This window comes from Physcomitrium patens, chromosome 12 (assembly GCF_059467195.1).
Source record: "Physcomitrium patens ecotype Gransden chromosome 12, ASM5946719v1, whole genome shotgun sequence".
NCBI lineage: Eukaryota > Viridiplantae > Streptophyta > Bryopsida > Funariales > Funariaceae > Physcomitrium > Physcomitrium patens.
Window position 1 is genome coordinate 9,738,777 of NC_143421.1, and position 18,060 is coordinate 9,756,836.

The window sequence follows — 18,060 nt, forward strand, 5'->3', positions numbered from 1 at the left end:
TTGTATCAATAGATGTTTTTGTTATTTCTAAGAATATTGGTTAAATTGAGAAGAGTAGAAAGGAAGAGGTTGAGTATAGGGGACAAAGAAAATAAGAATGGAAGATGATAGAGAGAAGGGAGTTGGGACAAGAGACAAGAGAAATAGGGCTACGAGAAGAGGAAGAATGAGGACAAAGGCTAGGATTATGAACATGGGATTTTGTTACCCACCCAAAGTATCCAATGCAAGAAAGTAGAGGGGTACTTTAAGGTCGAGGAAAAGTACTTGGAAGAAAATGCATTTGGAATATATTATTAAAAGTCCTTATTCTTGCAAAACACTTGAATTACATGTGCATTGAACTGATTAACTCATAGATAATTGACAGTGCAAACAGTTCTATGAATTACTACGTTCTTAAAAAATAAAAAGTAAGATAAAAGCCTCCCATCAAGATTTTTTGTACCTTGGTAAAAAAAACCACCATGCATATGTTTCAACAAATTGGTTGAGCTAAAAGCAGTGACTCCAACACTGAAGAGAATCAAAGGATTCCATGTAAAGACAAGCTTTTGAAGGCGTGCGAAAGCACTATTAACTGATTCTTCTTGGTCCCCATTTCTGATAGGCAAGAATGGTGACCACTGACGAAGCATATTCAAGCTGTGTGGACCCAACTATGCATTAGAGTCAAAGAGAAGCGGGCCACTTATGTAGGGGGTCTTGTTTAACCGCAATCCCTGCTCCAAACCTGATCGGATAGCGCCTTGGCCGGCTACCATTCACCAGCCTCTCGCTCACAACGGGCCTCACACACTTACCAACTGAATCTACCCACAGCCACACTTGAATATTAGTATTAATAATAATAAGAATAATAATAACAAATGAAAAAAACACTAAGATTCAACAAGTTGTTATGAGGGGACACTGCCGAACTACAATCCGTTGTTTAGCGCAATCTCCACACGCGGACCACCACCGATCGATTAGTTTAGTTGCAGAAATTTCGGTAGCTGTAGATAGATATGTGTAAGCTTTCTCATGCGAAGACACAGTTGCTGGACAGGAAAATGAGTTGGTCAAGGTTTTACTTCGAAGTGGTTAAGGTTGGCAGGAAGGGAAGGGAAGGAGGGAGGGAAGGAAGGAGGAAGGGCATTGAGCAGTTTCAACATCCACGACTTGATCTAAGTTGGAGTTTGACTGGGAGGTCGAGGCCCTTTTTTTTCTTGTGCCAGTTTTAATTCCATAGCAAGTCCGCACCATCATGTTCTGGAATTGGGGGAAGAGATCTGTTTTGACCTTGCCCTCTCAGGACCGTCATATCCTGGATTTCGTTTCGTAATACGACGTCAGTAGAACTGATCCAAAACCTCCATGTGTGGGAATCGAGGATTTATATAACAACCTGATGGAAATAGTTCCCCAGGAAAGTTTTACCGGAACTGTTCGAACTGGAAGTGGGCAGGTACTGTAGTCACTGGAGGTTGAAGAAAATCGTTCAAATAATGCTTCAAATCCTGGATATTGGGCTGGCTTCTATAGTGAGTGCACAAGAAGTAGTTCCGTGACGGTTTGCCGTGTGCGGTATACCTTAGATGGATCAAGAGATGGATTATGTTCCTGGTTTATATTTTTATTGTTTGATTTTTATGGATCAGGTGGAAGATGCTACATAATACACCCAACGACGAACAGCACGAGGCGTCAGTTTCCACATGGGAATTGGATCAGTCGTCGTTTCGACCATCGATGGAAACATCTTCGCTGGTGCATCGATCCTGCTTGATTCGGAGCAAGCACAAATGCCCACGGCCGAGGTAACATTTAGCAAGGGAACCCCAAGGGGTCCCGCCTCGAATCGCTCTCCACCCTCCACTGCGACTGCATATAAGCCCAAGACTGCGCCCCTCCGTGCAAATCCCTTAGAGTCGGAGGTAGCCCATTTCCGCCCTCCTGCGCGCTGCAAATCTGACTGGGCACCAAACACTCCGCACAGCATTGGCTCCCATCCTCCCCTTCCAGGCAACACCCCAATTTTGGAGGACCCTTGCACCTCTGCTCCCTATTCCCGTTGTGCTTATCGGATACAAATCCACCTGGGTCAGAGGCCCGATTCTGCACCCATCTCCAAAGAGAAAAACCGGCACTATCGTCCACCGCGACCGTGAATTGCTCCCAATGTCGGTCCTCCCCCACACACTCCTTCCGGCTTTGCTCCATCGTCGATTGCACTTGCATCAAGCGAAACCAACCGCGATGAGATATGCTCACACCCCACCGATAGAATCCAGATCTATTAACGAGGAAACGTCCGACTGAGACGCTCTCGCGCTCAGCCCGTTCCTCCGTGACCATCGTGCACCAGATCAGAGGATCAGTACAAAGAATCAGTTATGGACCCAGAGCAAAACGCCAGCGCCGATCCAGGTCTCTCGCTTCGGGATGAACGAGAACCAAGTGCCCAGGCCACTGGGGAAGTAATCTGTCTGCATGTTCTCGTGCAATCAACACGACTATGTGACATGAGCAATTGAGACACATGATGGCAGAGGACGTCAGAATGCTCGATCGATCGAACGATCGATCGATCCATGGTGTCAGCGCCTGTTGCTGGCGGTTGCGTCGACAGCCCGCGAGCACAACGAAGCAACGACAGCGGGGGGCCAGGCCGGGTCACCCCCTCCCGTAAGGAAGGAGTTGCTCCAATCAGCTGCGTTCCCGCCGCGGCTTCTTGGAATCTCAGAAAGTCATGCACCCAATGACCGTGCGCTTACGTGCCCACGCTTCCCTCCGTTTCTCACAACAGGGTCCTTATGCGTTCGCCGTGATCCTTCCTCGCAGTGCCCAGCATTACACTTCAATCGATCAATTATAGATCGTGGGCTCGAACCCACTCGTCGCACATCTCCGTGCCTCGCCCTCCTTCGATCTCCATCCCAGCTCACTCTCCGCCTTCAGCGCCAACGCATTTGATGGCTCCGGTATACCAGTACTTTCAGCTCCGCGGCAATATGATTGTGAGCCGCTGATCGGACTTCGCTTTACTGCGATGGTTTTTACTTCTGGGGCACGCTCTGTCTGACACGACACGAGCGAGCGAGCGATCCGGTCTCAGCCCAGTTTCGAGGGCTAAACTTATCTGAGCCGCGCTCTGCCCCTGCGTTTGTATCATTAATGCCGTGCTTGGATCGTCGTCCAAACCTTGCCTTTCCCTCTCCCCACTCCAGGAATTCCAGATATTTATTGTATATTATCTTCGGATTTAACCAAATGTGTGTGTGTAAATATATATATATATATATATTAAATTATAACTTTCAATGTTTATTAAATAATTTAAGTTTTTTATGATAATAAAATACATCCCAAACATTGAGGTAGATATAATACACAATGAATTATGAATAGTAAATACCCACAACCACGTTATTAGTCCACGAAGCTGGGCTGAGCCCAGATCGCTCATCAAATACATTGTGCATCAAGTAAATATATATTTTTTATTTTAAAGATACGATTTATCAATTATCATGTGCACTCATTCATGTGTAAGTTCATACAAACACATTTCATTCAATTCTGTCACAAGAAAAAATTGAATGTATCACTTCAAACGTTACAGGGTCGTTATTTTTATGACTCGTTTATAACTTTATTTTTATTTTATTTTTAAAGTGTATTCATTAATATGATTTCGAATTGTTTAAAACTACACATCTCATTAAAAAAGTATCCACCATCATACATGCTTAAACAATTAGTTTTGATTTGTACCAGTAGGTTAATTATAAAAACAGAAGGGCTGTTAATTTTTTGAACATTTTCACATTAAATTAAGTTGCTATTAATATACTTACCATAAATTATATATTTATATACTTATATGTTTGAAAACCTTGATAGAATTTTTTGAAATTGTGTAAATTATTCATTAAAATTTAAGTTTTTCACCTCTTAGGGGTATATTTGTATGTATTTTTTACAAATATAATTCTCAAAACAATTAATTTTTTATTACGTTTTTAGTAACCTCCTTTTTTTCCTTTTTTTTTGAAGTCATTTCAAACAAAGGTTTCCTTCTTTTTATTCTTTTATTTTATTCATACCTTTATTTCATGGCAAGTTTGTAATACGTTCCATTATTTTATTCTCAAATTTACACAACACCAATAATTTTAAAATATGCAGTTATATTATGTGTTTTGTCAAAAGTATAATATTTAAGGTTTCTACAATAAATTATGTAGTGTACGATTTGAAACCTAATTCAATAACACATATTTCTTGCTTTATATTTCAAATATAACCACTGCATCAAAGTGTCTATGAACTTTCAATCTCATTGATATTCCAATAAAGAGTATTCTAAACATGTTGAAGCCTCAAGTGGTTAAATTTTCAATTATATTTGAGGAGTACACGAGACTTTCATATGTACTTGAAAATTTCTCGAGTATTTTGTTCTAAATCACATGTAAATGACACGTGAAAAAGAAAAAGAAAAAGAAAAAGTTTACATACTCTACTTCATACATGTAACGAGAGTTACACTAACAATGGCAATGTAGCACCTTCCAAGCTGTTTGTTGGGGCTACATGGGCACAAATGGATATTTGCAACATTGAATGAGGATCGCACGAACGGATGTACGAACATTCGAGACATCGGATGATGATACATTCATCCAGAGCAAGTTGGAGGTTCTACCAGCATCCAGTGGGTTCAATGGGCACACATTCTTGGAGGGAATGGATGAATTTCGAAGGAGAGAGAGAGAGCCGCTTCATTTCATCCAAAAATTCCCATGAGAGAGGAGTTGTAGAACCAGGGGCTCGATGGCTTGTAGGCAACTGAGGCAGGGTGGCACATGGCCCTCCTTACAAAGGATGAAGGCAAATAGGTGGAATAGTCTCTCCCCTTCCATGAATAGTGCCTCTGGAAATTGTCCACCACTTGGATGATCGTGTCAAAGCCCCCCCCAAAATCAAGCGCCACTCTCGTTCAAGAGGAAGCCAATAGAACTAGTGGCTCTCGTCCAAACGAAGGCCAGTCTTGTCCAGATGGGAAAAAAAAAAAAAAAAAAAAAAAAAAACCCACATTCCCAGAACACAAAACGGACACGCTAATTACTAACCGGCGGTGCATCATCTACAGAGCGCCAGATGGAGGAAAAGAGAGCGCAGATTATGAATGTGGGCACAGGGGAAGTTTCCTGGGCTGACACTGGTTAGAGACCCCGCCCCCCACTGAATGAGGATCCCTGCCATTTATAGAACGGACGGTATCCCTGTAAACTGAGTAATCAGAGAAGTCTGGAGATGAATGTGTGAGAGTATATGTGTGTGTGGGATAGAGTACAAGAGTGTGGCACGTTTGCATAGCCGTTTTATTGACTCGGACTTGAGTGGAAAGAGAGCGGGATTGGGGACCAGTCAATCCTAGGTGACCCGTCCCCGCGCACATTCATGAACGAGTTCATTTTGCCAAGTGGTTTGGCACTTTCAGTGGAATCTATAAGGCGTGGTCCCACCCTTAATTCCTTTTTTTAAGGCCAACCATTGTGAACAATGTCGGGGGTTCAAATTTCGTTTTTTTTTTTTTTTTTTTTTTTTTCTAAACTGCAGTGGGGGCCTCAAATTTTGGGGAACAACATAGGGAACAAGGTGGACATACGTGACATAAATATACGCGTACACAACACAGTGGTGTATAATATTACAAATCCCCTACTTTAACAAGGAGCTATTGAATTATCCGGAAAGTAAAAGTCGCAGTAGTGGGAACAGGGACAGGATCCACCCTCAAGAGCGGTTATGAGAAAATCCAATAGGAAACCATCTGAGGAGTCCAAGGGTGGAGAGTCGAAACGAGAAACCTAATTTAGCATGGGATATAAATAGAATGTTCCTTTGGAGGAATGGAACCATGCTCTTCGACCTCCCACGTGGGGGGCGGATGAGAACGAAGGTCCCGATGAGCCCCACACCCGTGATGCCAAATGACATAGCACATCCACAAGTTACCATCAAATGGGATGTCAATCATCCACCGCCATAGCCAGCAAGAAAGAGGAGCAACCCGCCTTGAGGCTATTGCAGACAGCTTTTCCGCAGATCCCTCTGTAGTAGCTTTTTGATTTCCTTTCCTTCATTGCATCAGGAATAACCCGCGTCTACAGAGGCCGGCGGTAGCAACGCCCAAGGAAACAGCCAAGCACACACAATCGCACACACACACAAACTCGGTCTCGCGGCGGCTGCTGCCAACTTCTCTCGGGACTCGCCGACGTCTGGATTGTGCACTCAGTGTATCGGCAGCGTAGTGGAGCATTGCCGCAGCTTTCACTGTCGTTTCTGTAAGTCGCCGATCGCCGCCTCTCGCAGCTTGTTTTCTCGCTAGGGTCCGGTGTTTTTATATTTAAACATTTTCGGGCTTAGTTCATGGTTGTTGTTGTTGTTGTTGTTGCAACTTGGTTGTGCGGCGTGAGTGAGTGCCTGATTGTTGTACATGCGCAGTCGGGTGTAATTTATTCGCGGAGTATTAACTGTGGTTTGCTTTCAGAGTATATGTGCATACTTTTTATTTATTTTTTATTTTTGGAGTGCTTCGTAGTCCTTGAGTGTGGAAGGTGGGCGTGAAGGGAGTGGTCGTGAGGGGGTTGTTTTGATCCGCGTGCTCCTATTTTATTTATTTTTTCCCATACTGGAGAAGAAGCCGCCGGCAGCTTGCTTTGCATAGTCTCGCTGCTCGCTCGTGCTGGCCGTAGCCTCACCTAAGGTAGTACGCTTTAGAAATTGTGGGATCGCACGATCGCTTGGTTGATCGGCGATCTGAGAAAGTTTCCTACGGAAGTCGTTGTGTTGGAACTTAGTAAGAAAGAAAGAGAGTCTCATTTCCAGGCGTTGCTTCAGCGTTGACGTGGTCCATATTCTCTCATTCCCTCTTCTTGAAGCATTTTTCCAGTTCCGTCTCGGGGGTCTGTAGCAGCCCTGTGGTTCTCGGCTTTGGGATCGCTACTTAGCAGCTTGCTTTGTTTTGGTTCACCTTTTCTTCTATTCCACCTTCGAAGTTCACCTACTTCTCAGGTCTTTTAGTTTCTATTTCGGAGCTTCCCAATCCCCGATCCCCGATCGACTCTCTCCTTGAGTTTAAGATTTGGGTGCTCAGTGGGGCTTCTGTAGGGCGGCGAGTAATTTTCTTGGACTTGTTTTCTTTGCTTTTATCCCCCCTCCATCCCTCGTCTCTTTTCTTTTAAATCTGGTTGATTTCTCAACTTCCCTCCCTTTCTGTTTGTCAAAACATTTCAGTGTTACGTCAGGCCTGTGATTCCTGACGCATAGGAAGCGAGCGATTTCTTTTAGCAAGCTGGCCTCCCTAGAGACTGAGATGGCTCGCGGGTGCTCCCACTGTGGTCATAACGGTCATAATTCAAGGACATGCCCTGATCGAGGCGTGAGGCTGTTTGGTGTTAGGCTCACAGATGGGGTGATGAGGAAGAGTGTGAGTATGGGTAACCTAAGCCACTACGCCAGCCCCAATAATCCTTCTTCTCCACCTAGTCATTCCGAGTCTGGAGCAGGTGGCGATGGCTACGTTTCAGATGGTCTCGTACAGACATCAAACAACACCAGGGAAAGAAAGAAAGGTCAGTGTTTCTTTTCTATTGGCTTTCTCTTAATCTATTATGATCAATGGATGCCGCTTCATGTGCTTTGTAGTCATGACAATTAAGTATGCGTAGATGAACACAGAGGGCTTCGTGTTGTAAGTTTAAGGTAGATTCAGCGTTTAAGTGTCAACTTTTTGTATGAAATTTCAATCTTTCTAATGACTATGAAGTTTCTAATGGTCTTTCAATTTAACAATGTTGACTGAAGAAGATGGGATACTCAATGATCGAAAGAGTAATGTTGGTATGTTATGACAGCGTGTGAGGATCATATCATCTGAACTTTACGCCCGAGTACGAAATATTCTTCAAGGAACCGTTGTCTCTTCGGTCTAAATCATAATTGAAGTCTTGTGATTCTAGAGCATATCTGGAGGGATCAGGGAGGAGTTCGACAAATTCGGGCTCAATTTCTTCTTTGACGCCTCTTTTTTAATGTTGGTAGTGATTAAGCTTGACTTTGCTGACTTCAGGTGTACCTTGGACGGAAGAGGAACACAGATTATTTTTGCTAGGGCTTCAGAAGCTTGGCAAGGGAGATTGGAGGGGTATATCAAGAAATTTTGTGCAAACCAGGACACCAACCCAGGTGGCCAGTCATGCGCAGAAGTATTTTATCAGACAAAGTAACATAAACAAGCGAAAGAGGCGATCGAGTCTTTTCGACATTGTTTCTGAAACGGTATGTCTTCAAATTTCAAGTTATCGTGGACCGTGAGTGACGAACTAAGTAAATTGGTTCGTGCTATGCCTCACTTCGGGATCTGGTATGTATTCTTTAGTTCTTAAAAGGTCTAAGAAGCATCTTGTAACCTTAGACTAAGTTCTTGGATTGATTTTATTTATTTGTATGACAATGTCAAAATTCTCTCTTTGGACTGTGCAGGGTCCTACCCCGATATTGGAGGAGCCAACAACCAAGGCTGTTCCTGATATGTCAGCCCCTCTGCATCAGCTAAGCTTAGGACCAAATTCTACGTACCCGGGGGTATTCTATGATCCTAACAGTTCACATGGATTTATTAGACCTTTTATGCTGCCTCCAACCTCCTTGGCTGTACCCATTATGTCCATGGGACCTGTCGCGTTGGGGGCTTCGGAACAGATACCTGAGACATCTGCCGTGAACTTCAATGGAGATGCAGCTCGCGCAATGAGACCAATGGGCATTCCTGTCTCCGGACCTAGCGGTGCAATGGGTATTCCCTATCCCTTCCCCATGTTTTCAATGCTGCCACGGGGATACAACCGGCCCGTAAACTCTGCGGATTCTAAGGTGTTAAGGCCCACAGCGAAGTTGTCAACAGAACCTCTGAATGTTGGCGTCGATGAGACGAAGGACATGTCGCAATTAAACTTGGGACTATCTACTCCTGAACCCTCTCAACTTACTCTGAAGCTCTTGGATCAACCATCGAGGAGCTCGTCTGCGTTCCATGTCAGCACAAGCAGCATCAACTCAAGTAGCAATGCGATTGGTGTGGTGTGAGGGAGAACAAAAAGAATTCGAGGTTTTGATTTGATGCGGAATTAGAGTTGAGTTGTGTTGAGTGAGGTGTAGATATGGTGCTTACAGATGTGATTCATCCTGGCTGGCGTTGGGTGTAATTCATTCTGGAAAGGAAGGGCGTCTGTGGTTCTGTAGACTAATTCTTATGTAAATAGCTACGAATTCATTTCTCTGCCATATGCTGCTCAGATGCCAGGTTGTAAACTACGAAATCAGTGGGCAGAGAGACAACAGCTTGGTGGCGGCTTGTCCCTCCTGCCAAAGGGGTTATAGCCAACGGAACGTTGAATGTAACAATCAATCCACAGCGCCTTGCCAGCAAAGGCACAAGGCTGAGGTGCATTGAATTCTGGTCTGCCGGTTAGCCATATCCGTATAATCGCGGCTTGGCTGCTTTTGAGGTTTTCATATCCTTTTAGGGCTTATGACCCTTCCAATTTGACGAAATGAACTGTGTTTCTGGACGTAAGTCGTTTTGAAATCAAATATACCGCTATAGTTTTTCCTTGAATGTGTCGGGATTACTCACTAGTTTGATTACGTTCTTTTCATTATTGTTCTCTCTCGCTGCCTACTTGTGTAAGATTTGCACTATTTTTTAGTCATCGTCATTGCCTGTTTCCCCGCTCATCAGAATTCAACACGTAAATGCATTACAACCTGTGCATTCTGTAGCGAAAGTATCAATGCATTGATCTTTGTTTTTTTTCTTTTTCTCTGATATATATTTATTTGCCATTCCGACACTGTTGATGATATCAAATCACACCAACATGGGTTGACAGTGGACACTGTTACTCATGAAGTATCCACAAGAGAAAAATATCGTAACACCATTCACCTGATTTGCATGCGCGTCCCACGATAGCTCCAAGATGCTATTAGTTACAGTATCCCGCCTGGATGGTTCCTTGCTACAGTGCGTAACTTATTTCCAATGAATGCCGTTGCCCACAAGGATCCCAGGAAATGGTAGCACTATCCACAAATTATCCAAACTGCAGACTTTTGATTCTGTACCTACACATCCGCACCAGGCTTCACCGAATCGGCACTTGCCATCTCGTTCGCCAGATGGTTAAACAGGAGTCATTTTTAGAAAGTACCAGTCTAGCCTCCTCTTTTACCCAACACACCGATTCTTAAACGAAAGCCTGACCTAGTCCTCGCCCTGTGTCGCCGCATTTTGACGTCGCTCTTGCAGATTCTGCGACATCTGCGTGCGGAATCGAGATGACCCAGAATTGCTTGCGAATCTGGATAGATTCAGCGCGCGTCTCCGAGCCATGACGAGACGCGATGGGAGAGGTGGGCGGGGATGGGAAGAGTACTACGACGGATTAGTAGTGAATGCTGTCTTTTAGCTAGCGCCGCAATTGTTTGAATGGGGGGAAGAGTTGAAGTCTGTACGCTCGGATCGTGGTTTTTTTTGTGAACGTGGAGTCATTGGATTCTTTTCCCTCTATTGGTTTCCGTTTTTGAAACGTGTGCACGGCCGTGTGAGGGATGTTGTCGTTCCGCCCCTGTTTTGAGTCTGTTGGGTGTAGGGTTTAGTAAATGGAAGCTGCGTAGCTTCAGTGATGCAGGTTTTTGAGCTCAAAGTTGTTTTCAGAATTCCTGGAGATGATGAAATAGGTTTAAAGAGTAATTAAAGTGGCTTCAAGCTTTTATGTTTTTTTGAATAAGCTGGAGAATGCAATTTGAAGTTGGGAGACTGATAGCGTTTTGGAAGTGCACCGAGTGCAACTTGGTTTCACTAACCGTTCGTTTCAGCGAGTATGGTAGAAGAGTACCAATCCTTAGACGTTCAGAAATTATATGGTTTTCTGTTGTGCATTCTGATTAGTACCTCCTCCTAGTTGATGCAATATATTAAGGATCATGAGGATTTCTAAACGCGCGCATTGGGCTGCGTGGCGCCTCTACTCATCACTTTCTCAAAATGCAGCAAGGGTTCGCCCATTGGCGTCCCTTCACCAATGTGAACCTGGATTTCTAGGTCCTCAAAGGCCTCAGGAGCGGGTGAAAGATACTTCACCCAAGAACTCTTCATCTATTCCCCTGCGTCATTTCTTGTCCTGTTCTGCAAGGAGCTGGCCCGTTTCTTATGTTGCTGTGCCGGGGAAAATCGTTCTCAGCAACGTTTTTTCACTTGCGAGCAGTCCACTCTCCACAGAACGACGAGTGGAGGAGGCAGATGGATCGGGGCAGATGTTCGGAACTAGTGGACGTACAGAGCAGAGTCAGAACTCTGAGAGTGAATGTAGTCCCAGTCCTCCCGTTGACACCAAAGGAGTTAACGCTTCAGGTTGGAGCAAGGAAGAGGTCGTAAACTGGCCGAACGCGATCTCCATCAGTCGGCTTCTATCTGGTCCCTTGCTAGCATGGTATATTTTCAGAGTTTTCATGATAAACCATTTGTTTTATTTAGATAATCTACTTACCAGGATTGTTTTTCCTCATCATTCTTTTTGGAAAACGCACCAATCACGCATTCGGAACGATTTCAGAGATATATTTTCTAGACAATGTAAACCCATCTCGACCTGAATTCTAGAGAAATAGAGGCTGTGTGTCCTATAGTTACTTAGAGGGATTCATTCGAAATAGTCAGCGATATCCGTCCTTAGTGTAAGCGTTGTATGAATAGGACCTCTTGCTTGATATATTACTCTGGAGGTTTTGTATGTTACTCTCATTAAAACGTGCAAAGCATGTGCCGACAGTCGGTTGGACATGCCCATTAGAATGTTGCTGACCCAGCCAAGGTATTCCTCTAGTTTATTTCTCTCACTGACATTTCAGTCTTCATTGAAGGAGAGGATCGTGGGTTGACTATGGATTGAGTGTTGCCTGATGAAAGTGGATGCCGGTGCAGGATGATAACGCAGGGTTTAGCGAAATCTGCGCTTATCTGCTTAGTGATAGCCGGAGGAAGTGACTGGGTAAGCATCTTGGTTTATTCCTTGGTTTCTCTTTGCGTATATGTATGTATTGGAATTCTGTCATATTCATAATTTTACAAAGCTTGAAATTTTCGTCTTACATGGGCTTCGCAGGATAAATCACGATTGATCACGATGCATTGAAAGTCACGCGTAGCTGTACCAGAGGGTGAAAATTTTGATTATCATAATAGAGGTTGACTTCAGATTTGCGGTGGATGTTGCAGCTCGATGGTTACATGGCGCGTCGGCAGGGGATCAACTCAGTTCTCGGATCTTACCTTGATCCACTTGCTGATAAGGTTTGTTCAGCAGACAAACAGAGGTTCTGATTGGGGAAGTATTTTTTTTGGATATGTTTATATGCTCCTAACTGATAAGTTTTGGCAATGAGATATACGTTGTGAGTTGTAGGGTGCCGACTCTCTGTTAAATTAAAAGATTCGTAAGGCCCTCTCTGGAATATCACGAGATGCCAAGGATAGCTGTTTTGTTTATTCTTAAGCACAAATTGAGTACCTGTGATGATCTCATTGCCATATCAATGCAGGTTCTAGTGGGTTGTGTGGCTGTATCAATGGCATATTCTGGTCTCTTACACCGTAAGTGGCTTTGTGATGGATTTTTATCAGTGGTAATTGGTAATAGGTAAAGTTTTTAGAGGCTAGTCTAATTAGCAACACTATATCATAACAGTTGGTTGTGTGACTACCTTTTAGGTTGGCTATATCTGCGGTCTCTAGAATGGAGTAGCTCATAATGTTGATATGGTATGTTGGAAGCTTTGAGTTAGACACGGGGTACGTCGGTGTATAGCTTTTCTGTTCAGTTTTTATGAAATCAACAGGATCTCACGGTTGATCAATACTGACGGATCTCTAGCCTGGCAGCTGCCTTGGTTGCGCTGATTGTAGCCCGTGATGGTGCCCTTCTGGTTGGCTCTTTCGTCTACCGTGCATATTCACTCCGTTGGCAGGTGATTTCTCTTGACCGAACTGGATAAGCAAGGTAGACTTTGCTCGGCGTGTCAATGTTTTCAACCTCTGCATTGTGCCCTGCGCTATTTAATTTTCCCATCAAGAATAGTCAAACTCTGATGTCTGGCGTTCATGAACAGTGGTCAGGCTTGGGGGAGTTCTTCAAAATTGGAAAAGGTGGTGTGGAGAAGGTTGAACCTCTATATATAAGCAAGGTAGTCTTTCAGTTTGTTTGGATACCAATACGGGTAGTACTTTGCAGTTTCACTCTCTTTCAATTATCAAAATTATATGTTCTCTTGTTTCTTTCATTGGACCAAATAAGTTCCGAGTTACTCTGCCATCTCTATTAGTAGGGATGCAGTGTGGGCGCACGGCAATTTTTAGTGCAATCTCTAAACTAATGCATGATCGACAAATATTTTCTAAGAGTTGCTCATTTTATCTTTCTGGCGATGATTATTAAGTGACCCAGCTTTTTAGTCTACAGCAGTAGTGATGCAAACTTGAATTTTAAGTTAATGTGGAAAGAGCTTGATTTGTGGAGTAGGTGAACATGGTGCTGCAACTGGCGCTTGTTGGCACTGCTCTCATGCTCCCAGCCTTGGAGATGCAGGATACATATTCCCTTGTCCCTATTCTGAGGTGGGTTTTCATGCGACATTGCAATTGTAGCGTAGATAACCATCTAGATATCTCCTTCGTCAAGTTTTTATAATCAGCACTTTGTGCATTGATTCCTTTAATTTTTCACGTGCATGTATCTTCAAAAGTTTCATCGGTATTCTTATGTTACTATTTATACTGATGCGAAACCTCCCTGCGAGACTAATCTTGTCTGTGTTGACATTTGTGTGTTTATGAATTGATGCAGCTGGTCAGTGGTGGCAACTACGACACTGTCCTGGGCAGGATATGGTTGGATATATTTTCGAAGACCAGTTCCAACGCTACTTGGTGGAGTTACACACCTTCCTCAGCGGGCAAATACTCGTGTTGCTGGACCAAGCTCTCGGAAGATGGAAACTTTTAATCGTAGTTGAGTGCACAGAATATATAGTATTATGCAATGGATGATAGCAAGAACCAGGCTGCGTTGTATAGCTTTTATTTTGTGAGCTAAATACTATCTTAGGTAGCGCCTTAATTGAGCACGTCTTCGTTATCTTCATTCCTGGCTTTTATTCTTAAGTAAAATCGCTGAGTGGAAAGATCCACATGTATTGGACGGGGATTCCAATGCCTCAAGTTCTGCTTAAAATTGAAGCAGTGGGAGGAGAAGATCCAGCGGCTTTGTAGGGTCTGCTTCCAAATCCTAGTTTTGGTTTCGCCTTATCAAATACAATTTGATTTACATATCAAAATGGCGTTTTCCAGGCCCGTCTTTTTTTTATATGTGGTGGGAGTACATCTTCGCAATTCGTTTTTTCAGCTGCTGGGTGGTATTTCCATCGACAGTTCCGACGATCAATGAGTTACAGCTACCTAGTCAAAGCGTTTGCATTTTTCAGTCCATCGTCTTGTTGGCTGTATATGACGTGTTCTGGTGAGACTCCTCTTCAACGTGAAAGGGAATCCCACAAATTTAGGAAGCACCTGAGTTGGCACAATGGAACTCTCAATTGTGAAGTTTACCTCAGCAATGGTAATGATGTTGGTGTTGCAGTTTACAACATATATCCTAACACCCTAGGCAAGTGGATACAAGAGGAATGTTTTGATTTATCTTTTTAGAAAGATTTTGTATTTGGAATTCATTTTGATCTTTTTGCAAGTGACCTTCTAAAGAATGTCTATATTTGATGAGACCCATCATATCATTTTCTTAGTATGGTTATTAATCCGAATCTTAGATTCAAAGAGGAATTTAATACGTTGAATGTAAATATCTATATATAGACAGTTCTATAACAAACTAAATGCTAGAGAAATTTTCAAATCAAGAACATAATGGTGGCACAAAAATAGTTTGTTTTTAGGTAAAATCTTAATGTAGATCCCATTTTTCAAAGTTAAAGATTAACTTGTACGTGACCAAGGTAGCCTAGTCTTAAATACATTTTATCTTAGTCTAATTCCAAATGTATGTAAGATAGTCTCTTGTTGTGAAAAAAAAAAACATAATTGATAATTAATAACAATGTTGGAACTAAATAATTTCTTCTATTTGTTTATGGCTACTTTGTAGTGCCAAATAAGTCAAATGAACATGACATCTTTGTATGCTTGAGGTTAAAATTACATATCATGTCAGTTAAAAGAAAAGCCAAACTCAAAAATAGAAGTTTATTTCTTGGTGCTTATGTTGAAAGGGATTTGATTTTTGCATACGAGAGGCCTACTTACAATTCAACTTCTAATAACTATATCCTATTGCTTTCTATCATGATAAATAATTTTTCTCCTATTAATCCTAAGTATCTTTTAGATGGCCTCATTTAACATTTTATATATTATAATGGATATATAAGTGCTAGAAGGCATTCTTCTCTCACACCTTTTTCAATGACAAAATATGTAGTACAGAAATCATTTATCTTCATTGTTTTGTGAATACCTCAAAAAGTGATTTTAGCATCTAAGCCTAATTGATGGTTTTTTCAATAACCAAGACAATATTAAGAACAAAATGTATAGAAAAAAAGGTAATATAATTATGATAGATGAATTTAAAAAGATTCAATCAATTCTTTTTTTTTAAAAAAATTGAATAGGTTTTATAAGAAGTATTTACAAATAATATTTCAAAATATTGTATGAAATTCCACCTTTACTTAATGTAAACTAAAGTCTTTTCTTTTAACTATTTCTTTAATAGTTTTTTTGATTTTATTAGAACTAATTTATATAATCAAATTTACATTAATTAAGTGCATAATTTAGCCTAAAATATTATTAAGTATTAAAGAAGTCGAGTCATAGATCCATTTGAAGTTAGTTGCTTTACATATAGAAAAGCAAAAGATTCATGAAATAATAAACTTAGTTTTATAAGCTTTTTTGAAAAAAATTATCTTCATATTAGATTTTAAACATAATATACTAAAGCTCTCTCTCTTTCATGCCATTAAAAAATAACTTTCAATTATTATCTCCAAACTTCATCTATTTTGTTGTAATATGTATATTAAAGAATTTTCATTTCTATGATTAAAAATCTTTAAGTTTATCTTGGATAATCTTTAAAAATAGCTTTCTTTGCTTTATATTTAAATTTAATGTGGAATATTTTGTGTGCATCTTCTATTACACCTTATGATTTTATAGTATTTTTAATTATCTATGAAAGACTTAGTCTTTACAAAAAGTTTTGTAAAAATGGATAAATATTTTTATTCTCATCATAAAATATCTTCTATATGTAGTAGGTGTTTATGTAACTTAAATTTGTTGTAAAATCTTGAGATTTGTGAGATAGAATTATTTATTTTGTAAAAGTGTCTTAGTTTAGTGTTGTATAGATTGATAGATAGTTTGATTAGAAGATGTTTAATTAAAGCACTATCTCCTTTGATCCTATATATTGTGATATTTTCTTCTATCAAGGAATTTAAGCTTATATGCAATCTATCCAAGTGATAAAATACATGTATTCCATCTCTACAACTGTTCTAAGAATATTTGAGCCTATTGCAGGTATTGAAGAATTCTTTAGAAGAATAATAAGTCTTTAGAAATTTCTAAGTAGATTATTTGTTATGAGCTATTATTCTTTTATATTAAGATGATTTATTATCATTATTTTTTGATATGTTCTAATTTCTCTCTATCATCTAAGGAATATTATTTAGAAGTGATTTTGATAAATTATACTATATCATATTTCTATTTTAAGATTTTATAAATATAAAGGATAAATATAAATAAAACTAAAGAAATATTTTAGAATTTTTTTAAGAATTATCTATATGATTTTGTAATCTAATAAGTAATTCACATATGCTACAAGTTGTTTAAAAAATAAAAATAAAATACAAACTCTTCTAGTCTATGCACTATTTGAGTTATTGATGCAACCTTATATTACTTCAAGTATAAAAAAATCTTGTATTTGGATAAATATTATTTTCAAATTCTTAGGTCCTTATACTGCATAACGTATTTTTAAAAATAAATAGATATCAGACTAATTTTTTTTAATATAATGATTAATAGCTAAACAAACATAATAGCAAATAGGATAATAATTACAATCTATTATGTTAGTCTTTAGTTTTCTAATAATTAGATTGGTTATAGCAACTTTGACTTTTCAGGTCTTTTTATGATCTATTACTATACAATATTTGGAATTATTCTTTCTTATATTTTTAGAACTATAGCAAATTACTTCATTAACCTTAAATACAACTTATTCAATAATTTTTTTAAATTCAATTCAAATCCTTTTGAGTGTGATCTAAATAAAAATTCTTTAGTACATCTATCACTACTAACTTATTTATGCTACAAATTGTTGTAAAATTGAATAATAGATTTGAAGGTTAAAAAAAATATATTTTGCATATTAATTTAAATAGAAATACTATAAATATTTTCAAATAGTATCTTTAGAAGATGATTTTAATAAAAAATACCATTTTTTAAAATTCTTGTTTAGCAAAAATGTACAATTTTTTTTTTTCTAAACTATAAATTAAAAATCCTAAAAAAACAAAAAGTCAAAAGAAATTTCTTCTAATATAATAATATCTAATGCAATATTTTTACAAAATTTAGTCTCAATTTTAGTAATCTTAAAATCCACTACAATTTCACATGAAATTTTTTTAATAAAAAATAAAGATAATTTTGACAATATCTTGTGTAAGATTGATAAATTTATGATAGATATAAAACAAAAACTATAATGGTTCTTTTCAAATACAAAGAAACTAGAGAATTTTGAATTACGATAAGAATACAAGAATGGCATTAATAAGATAGAAAAAGAAGGCCTTACTCTTGCATCCATATACACTATCTAATTAAGA

General features: G+C 39.8%; 3 protein-coding genes across 6 annotated transcripts; 2 read left to right on the plus strand and 1 right to left on the minus strand.

The window, feature by feature from the left end:
- Positions 1-267: 267 nt before the first annotated feature.
- On the minus strand, positions 268-3,080 carry LOC141045997 (uncharacterized). The gene is made up of 2 exons (XM_073537608.2): positions 1,658-3,080; positions 268-806 (listed from the first exon to the last, which is right to left on the minus strand). Exon 1 carries the CDS (start codon positions 2,338-2,340, stop codon positions 1,810-1,812), a length of 531 nt encoding a protein of 176 aa, XP_073393709.1. The 5' UTR covers positions 2,341-3,080; the 3' UTR covers positions 268-806; positions 1,658-1,809.
- Positions 3,081-6,025: 2,945 nt separating this feature from the next.
- Positions 6,026-9,676, plus strand: LOC112289546 (transcription factor KUA1). Of its 3 annotated transcripts, none has more exons than XM_090254848.1 (4): positions 6,026-6,341; positions 7,294-7,631; positions 8,129-8,337; positions 8,542-9,676. In XM_090254848.1, the coding sequence occupies exons 2-4, from the start codon at positions 7,373-7,375 to the stop codon at positions 9,142-9,144; spliced, it is 1,071 nt and encodes a 356-aa protein (XP_090110974.1). In that variant the 5' UTR covers positions 6,026-6,341; positions 7,294-7,372; the 3' UTR covers positions 9,145-9,676. The 3 variants fall into 3 exon arrangements, with proteins under 3 accessions (XP_090110974.1, XP_090110975.1, XP_024390576.1); XM_090254849.1 differs by having other exon boundaries at positions 7,459-7,631; XM_024534808.3 differs by having other exon boundaries at positions 6,093-6,341; positions 7,467-7,631.
- Positions 9,677-10,108: 432 nt separating this feature from the next.
- Positions 10,109-14,451, plus strand: LOC112289545 (cardiolipin synthase (CMP-forming)). Of its 2 annotated transcripts, none has more exons than XM_024534803.3 (8): positions 10,109-11,552; positions 12,044-12,110; positions 12,338-12,412; positions 12,661-12,712; positions 13,001-13,086; positions 13,228-13,302; positions 13,638-13,732; positions 13,962-14,451. In XM_024534803.3, exons 1-8 carry the CDS (start codon positions 11,047-11,049, stop codon positions 14,128-14,130), a joined length of 1,125 nt encoding a protein of 374 aa, XP_024390571.1. In that variant the 5' UTR covers positions 10,109-11,046; the 3' UTR covers positions 14,131-14,451. The 2 variants fall into 2 exon arrangements, with proteins under 2 accessions (XP_024390571.1, XP_024390572.1); XM_024534804.3 differs by having other exon boundaries at positions 10,328-11,933.
- The last annotated feature ends 3,609 nt before the right edge of the window (positions 14,452-18,060 follow it).